The 13,578-nt window shown below is 42.8% G+C and overlaps 1 protein-coding gene across 3 annotated transcripts in view; it reads left to right on the top strand.

Annotated features, from left to right (window-relative positions):
* Positions 1 to 13,227, top strand: part of LOC124142631 (secretin receptor-like) — a 163,723-nt gene extending 150,496 nt beyond the window's left edge. For all 3 annotated transcript variants that reach the window (XM_048390349.1, XM_046511202.2, XM_048390342.1), the window contains 8 exons: positions 1,289 to 1,454; positions 4,258 to 4,414; positions 5,266 to 5,326; positions 6,575 to 6,647; positions 7,598 to 7,689; positions 8,847 to 8,985; positions 10,549 to 10,590; positions 11,099 to 13,227. In XM_048390349.1, the coding sequence (XP_048246306.1) occupies positions 1,289 to 1,454; positions 4,258 to 4,414; positions 5,266 to 5,326; positions 6,575 to 6,647; positions 7,598 to 7,689; positions 8,847 to 8,985; positions 10,549 to 10,590; positions 11,099 to 11,416 (1,048 nt within the window). In that variant the 3' untranslated portion in view covers positions 11,417 to 13,227. The remainder of the gene's footprint in view (positions 1 to 1,288; positions 1,455 to 4,257; positions 4,415 to 5,265; positions 5,327 to 6,574; positions 6,648 to 7,597; positions 7,690 to 8,846; positions 8,986 to 10,548; positions 10,591 to 11,098) is intronic.
* The last annotated feature ends 351 nt before the right edge of the window (positions 13,228 to 13,578 follow it).

The following is a 13,578-nucleotide window of genomic DNA, read 5'->3' as shown; positions in this document are numbered from 1 at the left end:
AACAAAAAATAAATAAATGTTAAAGTTATATCCGACCAAGGCCATACTATAGTTGAGGTGGATCTGACCACAGACCCGGCTTACACAATTGGTCATACGTTCTAACCACCCCATCCTCATTTAAATAGGCCCGGGGTTGTACACCTTATGCCCATTCATGTGAGCATCCCCCGTAACCTCATAAGCAAATACATTTGGTAATGAATGTAGTATCAACTACATAGGTTGAGGAAATATTATCGACTAGGTCATGTCTTATAGTATATTATTTGGTAAAGGCATGATCGGGTTAGTGCCTTAGGGGCTAAGGCTTCACAATACGCGTTGCAGAGTTGCGTCCCTTTGTCGTGTCAGGATCGGCTGATGGTTTCAGATTCTTTCACCACAGTGGTAAACTTCTACATCATACCACTAATAAACTTCCACTTCCACACAACGCCCCGCTTTTGAACCAAGATTTGAAAACACCGACACTCATAATGTGTGTTTTACGAGCTTACCCCATACAATAATTTGGGTTTTTCTCCCTTTTTTTATCAAACGGGCTGAGATGCAACACTAACAATGCCGGTCTCAGACCACATCCCTGCTACAGCGCGAAAATATTTTCATTTCTCGATTTACGGATTCGACCGATCGGAGCCAAAAGCCAGTTTCAGAAAATAAGATGAAAATAGTCCAAATATATTTATAATTATCTCGCCAGTGTAGGGGTTATGGATTAGAATACGTTATCAAAAAAAGACAAAAAATTGCTTCTTTTTAAAGCAATATTTCATAAAATATATTGTTAATTGTTCCGGTACCTACGGGCATATTGCCTGGCATGTATATATCATTTTCTGACTTCGCCATAGTCATTATTTCTGAAAAAGGTGAATATATTTTGTATTGCGACTATCTATGCAAATTGGTTAGCAAAAAATCCGTAAATCGTTCAATAAAAAAGGTGCGGCCTCCCTCGCGGTAATAACACATCTGGTTTGGCCGAGCATCGTCATGAATGGAACAGGATTCTCTCAATGCACTTACTTGACACTTATATTTACACCCTGCCCCGGGCAAGTTATATCTGACCAGGAATTGTGTAGGTGGCGTCAATCGGAATGGGTATAGCAGAAAGAGTGACCTCTTAAATTTCGGATTTACTATTTCGTTTAGCTACTTTTAGGGACTCGGGTTCCAGATTAATCTAAATATATTTTCAGTTAATATGTCAACTATCCACTACGTTTCCGTGGCAGATGTTTTTCAATGGATTTCTTTACTGAACTATTTTGGGTTCCAGACGCCTCCATTGCCCGAGGAATATGATCCATCTGAACTTGTTTCTGGCTGTGCTCGTGCGAGCTGGTATATCTCTGATGAAGGGCGTGCTGCTCGTGAATGACGTCGGATTTCCTGGCGACGTCACTGTAACGCCGACAGGACAAACCATCTTCCTAGAAGGACCGGTAGGGGTTTAAATAATTGCAATAATGGCATTTTGAAGCCTATTGTAAATGATATCATTGTTTTGTTTGTTTGTTTCTTTGTTTTTTAACGCCGAACTCAGCAATATTCCAGCTATACGACGGTCAGACAATCAAGTGATTGACATCATGAGCATCGATCCACGTAATTGGGATACGATGACATGCATCAGCCAAGTCAGCGAGTCTGACCACCCGATCCCATTAGTCGCCTATTACGCCATGGATAGTCGGCTTTTAAGGCAAGTATGGGTTGCTGAAGATCTATACTACCCCGGATCTTCACGGGTTGATAGCATCAAATTGTGCGGATTAACAACAAAATGCAGTCGACAAATAATTACATTTTCACCTCTTGTCTGTCACAGGTTTAAGTTATTTCCTGGTGATGTTTTCAGTGTTGGTGGTACACCTATACTAAACACAAACAGTTAGGGATCATGAATATTTTGGGGGGTATGTTATGAAGACTGAGCACGCAATGTCATAAGAATATCCCCAAACATTCATCATCCCTAACTTTTCTTTGTTCAGTATAAAATGCCACAAAGGGTGGGCTAGCCTAGTTGTTAAAAGTCTTCGCTCGTCACGTCTGTGGCCTGGTTTCGAATTCCCACAGCATATATTTGGCCGTAAAATTTGTGAAATATTGACCAAGGCGGCGTAAAACAATACTCACTCACCATGCCGTAACTCCTCCATATATCGAGGGGAACGAGTGGCCCAGTCGTCTAAGGCGCCGCAAGTCCCTTGGGAACACCAGAAACCTATGATCGTGGGTTCAACTTCCGGTTCGCCCCGATTAAGTTACTAAACTAGTGTCCAAAAGAAACGATACCAACATATTTTCAAAATTGTTTTTTACTAAGTGAATTGTCAAGTATGAAAACATGCCAATTCGTATTGCACATCCCAAACACAGCATAGTCGATAAAAAATACCGGGAACACGTGATCACTTCCGGGGAAAAACGTAAATTTCGTGAAAGTGAAATTTCCCTCTCTAGCATGTTCTGCACGTGCAGAAAAACTGTATAAAACGGCTGATCAGACACGTTGATATCACAGCAACAAAACGAACACAAGATATGCCACGTTTGACAGCCATCGAGAGAGAGAGAGCCGTTGGAATGGTCCAACAAGGAGCGTCACACGTCGACGTCGCCAGAAGGTTGGGCTGCGCACGCATCACTATCACCAGGTTGATGCAGCGGTTACGTCAGACAGGTCAGACGTCAGACAGGCCCAAGAGTGGAAGACCACGAGTAACCACGCCCCGTGAAGATCGTTACATCCGGGTATTACACCTGAGGAACCGCACCTTAACAGCGACGTCCACCGCGGCTACAGCACTGGGACACAGGATCAGGCGACAGACCGTCTACAGGAGACTACGGCAGTATGGTATCCGGCCACGTCATCCCTACCGCGGACCGCTCCTGACGCCTCGACACCGGAACAACAGACTGATCTGGGCCAGGCGAGTTCGACGTTGGCAACGGCGGGACTGGGCACGTGTTATGTTCTCTGATGAGAGCAGATTCCTCATCTTCAGAAACGATGGACGGCAGCTTGTATACCGACGATTTGGTGAACGTTTGGCGCCTAACTGTATCCAACAGGTCCGGCCGTTTGGAGGTGGAGGGTTAATGGTTTGGGGTGGCATATGTGGTGACGTCAAAACGATGCTTGTCGTAATTCGTGGAAACCTGAATGCACAGCGTTATCTTGATGACATCCTACGGCCTGTTGTGGTGCCCTTTATTCAGCAACAGCCTCGTGGACTCCTTTTCCAACATGACAATGCAAGGCCACACACAGCAAGATTGACACAGAACTTCCTTGCCAACGCCAACGTACAGGTTTTGCCATGGCCCGCATGTTCACCGGACATGAATCCCATCGAGCACTTATGGGACCACCTCGATCGGCAAATCCGACGTCGCCGTGTGCCTCCAGTCAACGTCCAGGACTTGGAACGATGTCTCCTCGAGGAATGGCAACGCATCACTCCCAACGTCATCAGACGTTTGACGTCATCAGTCCGTAGGCGTGTTCTGGCATGTATTGATGCTCACGGTGGACATACCCGCTACTGACTTGACTTTGAGACGTGTGGTGTGACATTTCCTGTTGTTTCTGTGATCAGTGCTCTAACGAAATGTTCATTTTTCGACCCCACCCATCTTTAAAGGCTTGTCATAATGGTTGTACAGATTTTATTGAAATGAAATTTTTGTACAGATGTTGTGAAAGGATTTCTCAAAAGCATAACACCAATCCTAAACTTCTGCATTGTTTAGTTTTTCTTTTATGTCGTTGCAAACAGGTGGTATCGTTTCTTTTGGACACTAGTTTAGGTTTGTGAGCACCATACCCGTGTTCGTTGGTTTCACCGGATGTGGTCTGAGACTTGCGTCACTACTGGCATTCCTCCCACATTACGTTGACACGCCGTGGTATAACAGGAATAACGGTCAAGGCGGTATGAAACCCAAATCACTCACTCACTCATTATTCATGATGTTTTTCGTCTTGAAAATATCTTTGAGGATGTCAACACATTCACAGTTAAGTAAGTAGAGCGGAGATGTCACAAAACTTAACTTAATTTTTCTTTTCGACTTCGAACATTTCAACTGCCTCCCCAACCCAAACCCCTCATCCCCCTTGCCCCACCCTTAACGCATGTCCCGGTTTCTTTAAAACGAAATGGTTCTTATATTAAGTGCCTAACAAGTACAAGATCTGTTGGTTATCATAATCACGCCTTGTTTGGTTTGCAGCACTGGGAGTGCCGTCTGTTCTTCACTCTGTTTAACTACGCTATCATGACGAACCTGTTCTGGATTTTCAACGAAGGTCTATATCTTCAGCTGATTCTTTCAATATCCGTGTTCGCAGAAAAAACAAAATTGCGATGGTTCGTGTTGCTTGGCTGGGGTTAGTATTTGTTTTCATTTGGCCATTATAAACTTAACAGGGGGCACGGGTGGCCCAGTCATCTAGGGCGCCTCAATTAACTGTGCAGACTTGTGTCCCTTGGGTACGCCACATCCAATGACCAAGGGTTCGAATCCCGGGTCTCCCCAAAATAGGTTTCCAGGTTGATCAGCACCATACCCGTGTACGTGATTTCACCAAAATGGTAAACGTCTGAGACCTGCTTCACTTCGGGCTTTCCTCCCACATTAAGCTGACACACCGTGATGTAACTGGAATACTGTTCAAAGCGCCGTTAAACCACTCACTTACTATAAACTTTATTACCGTGTTTTTATTATCTCCGTTCCAGAATATGATGGTTTGATGTCGGTGATTTGTGTTTACATGTTGGAGTGATGTTTGATGACTTCAGCCCTTAATCTGTAGCAAATGTCAGCAATAATTCCCAATTTTGTTTGGCTGACATTTGTTGAAACTCAATCATGTTAATATAGTTATATCTAACATGGTGGCTTGGTCGGGTCGATTTGTATTTTACTTATGGCAAATATTTTCTTATTATTTAATGTAATGTTAAAATACAATGTTAGAAGAGTTTTAGAAAATCCTGATTTCGAACAAAATAGCAATGTATTTTTCCTATATTGATCCCTTTAATGTCCCTGGCTGCATCTCACAAAAAAACGTCACTTATCCTGATTATTGGACGTCACGCAGCTGTCGTAACAATTATGCGGTGTGTTTGTTTACTTTCAAATCAAATACGTATTCCCTCCTGGGAAATATACGTAATCTGTTAATGATATGAAATTTAGATAATTTATGTTATTATTTATGTTATATTTCAGGCATGCCGATATTATTCGTCATTCCTTGGGCGATGGTCCGATTATATCTCGACAATACGATGTAAGTATTTTATTTTAGATTTGTGTATATGTTTTCATTTTGGTGTGTTTCATTCATACATCTTAACGGTACACTTTTTATGAACAAGAGTGTCTGACGATTGATGATTATAACGGGATCGAGTGGTTAGGCTCGCTGACTTGGTTGATGCATGTCATCGTGTCCTAGTTGCGTAGATCCATGCTCATGGTGTCAGTCGCTGAATTGTCTTGTCCAGACATGTTTTTTACAGACCGTCTTCGTCATGTTGCTAAGTGTGTTGATAAACAAACACACAAACGTTCAAGAAACAGAAGTTTAAGTCTAAGTTGAAGTCGTGGCCTCATTGGTAGGAAAAGTGAAACACAATCAATGTTCTTCAAGTACAACATGTCAATCACATGATTGGCTCCTCCGTCTACTTGACGTTCCTGATTCTCGCCGTCGCCATAATGATGTATTTCAAGTAAGTGGTCTCTTCGTAAGGCGTGTGGAGAAAGTTGACAATTAGATATTGAGGTGAAAAGCGGTTACTGTGAGATTATGGGACTACCATAGGGTTTATTGGAAGAATTCTTCTGAAAAGAGCCAGATGTAGTCTAGTTGCCCTATTGAAGTTTTCATGCTTAACGGGACCGCCTCCGTGGTCTTGTGGTAGAGCGTCCGCCCGGAGAGCGGAAGGTCCAGGGTTCGATCCCGGGCCGCGTCATACAAAAAGACGTTAAAAGATTGTACTTGTTGTTACCCTGTCTGGCGCTCGGCATTAAGGGGCTAAAACAAGGACTGGTCGGCTCGGAGTCAGTATACTGTGTCTGAGTGGGGTATTCATGTTAAACTGCGGCATGGTATCTATAAATCGGCATCAGTCCGGACTTGTACAAGCAGCCACAAACACACATACACGTGCATACACGTCGCTATATAAGTGCAATAATCTTGGACGCGACGTTAAACCCAATTTCACCTCACCTCACCATGCTTAACGGGCGACTAACGGGATCGGGTGTTCAGGCTCACTGACTTGGTTGATACATGTCATCGTATTCTAATTGTGTAGATCGATACTCTTGATGTCAATCACTGGACTGCCTGGACTGCCTGGAATATCGCTGAGTGTGGCCTTTAACAACAAACACATAAACACTCATGTGCGAGATATATTCTGTGAGAAATTCAATATAAGAGAGATGGAGCTAGTGACGTCACTCGAATAATATAATACATGTATTATACACATGATGATTGTTATTGTGGTTGCTTCTGTTCCAGGTGCTGGAACGTACACCAGACACACCCCAAACTGTACTGGATCATTAAGGGGCCAATGGCAGTGTCAGTTGTTGTAAGTCAGTTGTTGGATTTTATTTACAAAAACAGGCTTCTTCACATGCATCAGGTTTTCAAATCACAATTGACAGCGAGCCTTTGGTTTAAACGTTCGTCAAGCCGGATTTGACTCCCCCTATTAAATACGTGCAATGTCTGAGGCGTATTTCTGTTTCCCATCTGTGGCTGGGATATTAAGATGGCGTAAAACAGTATTCACTCACTTAAATCACAAAGACTCAGCGCTGAATGTGTACATTGACCTCAATGCGCTAATGGATAAAATATTCAAATATTCAAGTTGTTGATTTTAGAGACTTAATGTCCTCCTAGTCAATCTCATCTTTCAGCTCCAGCATCCCATTCTCACCCCCCTTAAGCTCTATTAAATAATGAGACACTAGCTGTGGAGTTCCTTTATATACAGAACACACAAAGTTAGGGGTCATGGATATTTTTATGATTTTTTTGCACTGAGCACACAATGTCATAAAAAATACACCCGTGAAGATTCCGGGGTAGAATAGGTCTTCAGCAACCCTTGCTTGCCGTAAAAGGTGACTATGCTTGTCGTAAAAGGCGACTAACGGGATCGGGTGGTCAGGCTCGCTAACTTGGTTGATGCTTGTCATCGATCCCAATTTCCTGGATCGATGATCATGATATCAATCACCGGATTGTCTGGTCCAGACTCGATTATTTACAGACCGCCGGCATATAGCTGGAATATTGCTGAGTTCGGCATTAAACAAAAAACCAACCAACCAATCATAAAAAAATATCCCTAAAAGTATTCATGATCCCTAACTCTTTGTGTTCAGCATAAAATTTTGTTCAACGTTATACATAATGTATTTTGGGGACAATAGGTTCGTCTATAAAGAGGTGTATAAATGGATATGTGAATATTTCAAACTATTTTTGTGTCATGTGATGAAACTTTTAACGTGGTTTTATTTATTTCAGATTAACTTTATATTTTTTATCAACATCGTCCGGTTATTGTTTACAAAACTCTCCGCGTCAAACTGCCACGAGTCTCGAACATTTCGATACAGGTAAATATACAAACAGTTACAGAAAATGTGTGGTAATACATTTGTTAGTCATCTACAACTTCAAATGTCAAGGAAACAACAGAACGTTTGAACGGAGTCTTCAAGGCTCTGGGAGTGTTATGTAGGAGATAACCGCCCTGTGTTTTCAATGTAGGGCTAGGTTACCTTAAATTTAACCGCGCTAAATTGAATTTGGAACCGAACGCGCAGCGCAACTTAAAATACATTCGCTTTGTACATTTCTATCGTGTTTTCTGCATGAACTGTATTACCACACATTCTTTGAATATTGTAGTGACCGCATTTGCATTTTGTAATTATTTGAATATGCCAACCGACAATGACTGACAATAGCACTCCTCTATGAATATTAGCTTCCGCTAATACGGCCATCAAATCGACTGTTTCAAATAGAGGGGGTTTATTGTGACTTGACAACCTCTGGTTGACCAATCAGAATCGAGGAATTTCCAAATTCATGGCAAAATTTTCTCTACTCGATTTAACCATAGCCAATTCATCATATATCAGTTCAAGTGATCTTGACAGCCTCATATCCGTGTCTGAAAAGATAACATGTCCATTCAGAATTTAGAGTGTAAAAATCCCAATGCTTTTCAGAATTTCTTTTTCCCCGCGCGCCAGCAACAGATATTTTACGCCTGTTTCCTAAGGTTCATGGAAAGTATGTTTGAAGCATAAAAAAAGTTGATAAATGTTGTTTTAAGTTTCTTTTGGGGGGTTTATAAGTTAACACTGACAGTTGGCTGACGCCCTTCGGTTTTATCCATAGGATTCGGGTTTTTAATCTCATATAAACCCTTTGACGTCTGTTATCCCACAAGTAAATACTGACCCGTTAAGATGTGGGGTAGAATAGGTCTTCAGCAACCAATGCTTGCCGTAAAAGGCGACTATGCTTGTCGTAAGAGACGACTTACGGGATCGGGTGGTTCAGGATCGCTGACTTGGTTGATGCATGTCATCGAATCCCAATTGCGTGGATCGATGCTCATGGTGTCAATCAATGGATTGTCTGGTCCAGACTCGATTATTTACAGAGCGCCGTCACAGAGCTGGAATAATGCCTAGTGCGGCGTTAAACAACAAACCAACCAACCTACCAACATAAATACTGTAGATATGGTCTGTTCCAGACGCCTGGCCAAGTCCATAGTCATCTTGATCCCCCTGTTTGCCGTGTACTACATGGGATTCATCTGGCTCCCCGAGGATCTTGGCACAACCGGCATAATCATCAAGCTGTACATTGAGATCGGTTTTAACTCCTTCCAGGTGGGTGCACTATATGTACCTCGACTTTTTGTAAGTCGACGGGTCGCGAAGACTCCTTCCAAGTGGGTGCAATGTATCTAGCTCGACGTTTTGGTAGTCGAAAGGTCGTGAAGACTCCTTCCAAGTAGTGCAATGTATCTAGCTCGACGTTTTGGTAGTCGACAGGTCGTGAAGACTCGTTCCAAGTGGGCACAATGTATCTAGCGCGACGTTTTTGTAGTCGACAGGTCGCGAAGACTCGTTCCAAGTGGGCACAATGTATCTAGCGCGACGTTTTTGTAGTCGACAGGTCGCGAAGGCTCGTTCCATATGGGCACAATGTATCTAGCGCGACGTTTTTGTAGTCGACAGGTCGCGAAGGCTCGTTCCAAGTGTCTGCAATGTATCTAGCGCGACGTTTTGGTAGTCGACAGGTCGTGAAGACTCGTTCCAAGTGGTGCAATGTATCAAGCTCGACGTTTTGTCAGTCGACAGGTCATGAAGACTCGTTCCAAGTGGGTACAATGTATCTTGCTCGGACGTCTGGTTAGTCGACAGATCTTAAAGTATCATGAAAAGATAGTCATATTTTTTCCTACATCATTATGTAGCTAGTAGGGTGTACAATAAGTTGGCAGAGAACAAAAGTGTGAAAACGTAAAGTCAGCGCTGTTGCGCGTAATTAAAAGTACGTATGTTGAGGTCACAACCCAAACGAATCTTAACAGCGCTTACCAGAAGGCGTGGCTTAATTAGCACGGCCGGCTAAGGCTGCAAGCTGATTGGGTATTACCACCATCCGGGTACAGAATATACACGATGGTTACATTAGTTGTTATGATACTGATATGGATTCCAGGTATGCCACGAGTGTGGCTAGTGGGGGCGTGTCAATTTTAACCTTGATTTAACGTCATTGATATAATTTTAACATCGTAAGATATTATCCTTCAGTTTTAGGGGCGCGGGTTACACCCAAAGCATTTCTTCGTTTTGTTCACTAGGATGGGTTGAAGCGTTGATATTCGTGAATAATCTGATATTCTCAATGTATATGCTGATACGCTGAGTTCAGGATTAAAAGTTGTAAATGATCAGAAACAACGCTTTGTATGTATTTTGTAACGTATGTAACGCTGTGGAAGTAGTCCGCCAGTGGTTACGTAATTTCAAGAATACAGTCTCGTGAAAAACCTATGAACGTCAAAATGTGTCGTTCATACAGTTATGAACGTCAGTTTCTTGGTCATGTGACCCCCCTCACGTCCGGTCGAACTGCCGTATATCGTGGAAACTTCACATTTAAAAAATTGTTTCTTTGGCCCAGCAGTCAGGTTTCAGACAATGTTACAGTGTTATCTGTACATGTAAAAGTTCCGACCCGGAGTCTTTGGAGTTACCCTCTCTGTGAGAGTATTTCGATGTCGCAAAATATTGAATCGGTTTTCCAACTTAATTTTACGAAATCCTTAACGACAATATTTATTCGGCAATCTGTTTGTTATTCATATTTCAACACAGCGATAATTTGATAGGCTTAATATTTCAACTTTGATATAACCCTTGTTTGTATTTCTATTGCAGGGTTTTTTCGTGGCCATGCTATTTTGTTTTCTGAATACTGAGGTGAGTATATTACCATGTATTAAACGGGATCCACCAATGAAGGATCTGAGAGGGTCTGGGATTTATGTTATAGAAAGAATATTTGTTCACTTACAGATTTTATTACAACATGTTTCTCTGTGAAATGATTGAGTCGAACAAACATATTTTCTGGACTTCCGGTGAACAATTTATTGTTTAAGGTAAAATCTGAGCACAAGTAATAACTTTTCTCACGTGTCATTGTTGTCGAATGTGTTTAAGATTTTGCCATGTCACCTTTACCATGCTCACACCAAGTTTACAGTCGAATAAATCAGCTGGTCATATCCAAAAAAAAATATCTCTTGATAATCTTTACTTCGGTTAAGATTTCTGTACATCTGGAGTTTACTGAATCTCGAACCTCGTCTCTATGAATCAAAATGTGTTTTTCCTTTTTGTTTGAGAAAATGATTTCAATATTTTTTTCAATGAACAAATATGATTATACAAGTTGTATATTGTACATAGTTTTGTCTTATTTAAGGTTCAAACTGAAATCAAGAAGAAATGGCAGCGACAGGTCCTCCGCCGTGCGAGTAGTATCGCCGGCCGGTCGGCGGCATCAATGCACCACAGGAGCACCAGGTACCACGATTCATCCATGATGAAGTCAGCAGCTGATTCCACGGCGGATGCCACCACAGTAGGGGAACAAAATGGACATCTAACCCCGATATCCGAGGAAAAAGTGCCTTTACAGAAATCTGCTGATTGTAACGCCAATAAAACCGGAAGTACGCTGCAAAACGGCGACAATCATGCGCAGTGTGAACCCATGATGGATAATGACAGTATTGTTTGAAATGCCCGGGAGACGACGATGCTTCTACCTTAGGATACGGAACATCCAAAAGAGACCGTTACGTTAGATAGTCATCGTAAGAGAATGTGTCCCGAAAACAGCTTTCTGATCAACAAGTTCCGTTGTTGAAAACGTATGTCAAGTCTAAAGTGATGCTAAAGTGGACATTCGTATATGCCTTAGAAACGTTTACAATTTGCCATTGGCAATTCAAGGGTCATTACATTAGAAATGTGAGTGAACGTACTTTGAACATTATATGAACTGATCTGTGAGATGTGACGTCAGTCAATACGATGTGCCCATCGTGCGTCTTGAGTTGATAGACTCGAGTGTTGTGGTGGTGCCCAGTGGATGGTTGGGTCGCTGTTATTTACATAAGACATTGTCCAGTCAGGGTGTCCATATAAGAAGTTCGATGTTGTCTAAACGGGTACAGCCACTGCCCAACATGAAGTGGTTGGAGCGGTTGGGACGTGTCAAACAGAAGGTTGGTCCATCCGCAACATGGTAAAATCGCAGGTGGCGTCGTATGAATGGTATGCTTGCACAGTCGACTGAAAAACGGATTACGTTGGATATTTCTCACAGTCATATATATAAGAAACGTTTAAGCCTTACAATTCAAACTTCAATAGACCTATAACACGCACAAGTGTTTATAAAACATATTCAAGACGTGTTTCAGAAGGATTGTTTGAAGACGGCACAGGAGGAAATGAGACACTTATACGGACTAGACGTCTTGGAAACCTAGTTGATTAAACGGAGTTTGATTTATGTGTGCTTAGAGATACATATAATTGTCGGTTCTAGGTCATCATCCTCGAGGGGAGGTGGGTAAGGCTTGTGGCTCGCGCTGAAGACCCGGGTTTGAAAACCCACTTGGGTACAATGTGTGAAGCCCATTTGTCGTGTCCCTCGCTGTGGTATTGCTGGAATATTGCTAAAAGCGGCGTAACACTCTACCCACTCACTCACTCACTCATCATCCTCGATTATCCAGTGTATTATATGTCTAGTCTGATGCAATAAATAACCAGACCCATTTACTATCAGGGGCGGTGGGGTAGCCTAGTGGTTAAAGCGTTCGCTCGTCAGTATCATCGTACCCCGACGACATCGAACGATGTTCATCACATCAACCACTGGTTCGTCAGGCCCAAGACGTGGTGATACGGCTCGAATCTTGCCGACAACAATGTGAGCAACATTCAACCATACGCTACCGTAGCTTCGTTATGGAAGTGACGTCACTTCTCTGTCATCCTCATCAGTACACCCAACAGTATTTCTCTTGCATATGATTGGACAGTTATTTTTAGCGTCATGCGAAGGTGTGGTAGCGAAGGGTATTTATCATCTTAGGTAAGGTAAAATGGGGTTTAAGGCGCGTTCAACATTATTGCACTCAAAGAGCACGTGTGTGTGAGGCTGCTTGTCCTAGTCCGGACTAATGTCGGTGTTATACTGCTAGCCCACTGCGATACCATGCCGGACATGGCAGGACATGGATACCACTCCGACACAATGTACCTTTTTGGTTCTTTAAAACTTATTTCCTTGTACGCGCACACATGAAAAAGCAACCGCATAGTCAGTATCAACTTACTGACTCCGAGCCGAACAATCCTTGTTTTATCTCATTAATGTCGAGCGTCAGGCAGGGCAACAACAAGTGTCATCTCTTAACGTTGATTGGTGTAGCGCGGCCGGGGATCGAACCACCGACCATCCGCTGTCCGGGAGACGCTCTATCCCCTATACCACGGGTCGTTCATTTATCGTTATGATAGGGGGCACGGGTGGCCCAGTCGTCTAAGGCGTCGCGATTCGCTGTGCAGAGTTGCAGCCCTTGGGCACGCCAGAAACCTATGATTATGGGTTCGAATCCCGGGTCGCCCCGATTATGTTTCCAGGTTTGTCAGCACCATACCCGTGATCATGGGTTTCACCGAAGTGGTAAACGTCTAAGACCTGCATCACTTCGGGCTTTCCTCCCACATTAAGCTGACACGCAGCGATATAACTGTAATACTGTTTAAAGCGGCGTTAAACTCAACTCACTCACACTCACTCGTTATAATACAGCCAGATAGTACCCCGGATAATCGATGATCTTAGCTCATAGACCGAACGTAAATTGTTCATAACCATTTTTT

This window comes from Haliotis rufescens, unplaced genomic scaffold, assembly GCF_023055435.1.
Source record: "Haliotis rufescens isolate VD_foot unplaced genomic scaffold, xgHalRufe1.0.p SCAF_10, whole genome shotgun sequence".
Lineage (NCBI taxonomy): Eukaryota > Metazoa > Mollusca > Gastropoda > Lepetellida > Haliotidae > Haliotis > Haliotis rufescens.
Note: the sequence above shows the minus strand (reverse complement) of the source record. Positions and strands in the feature narration are given on the sequence as shown.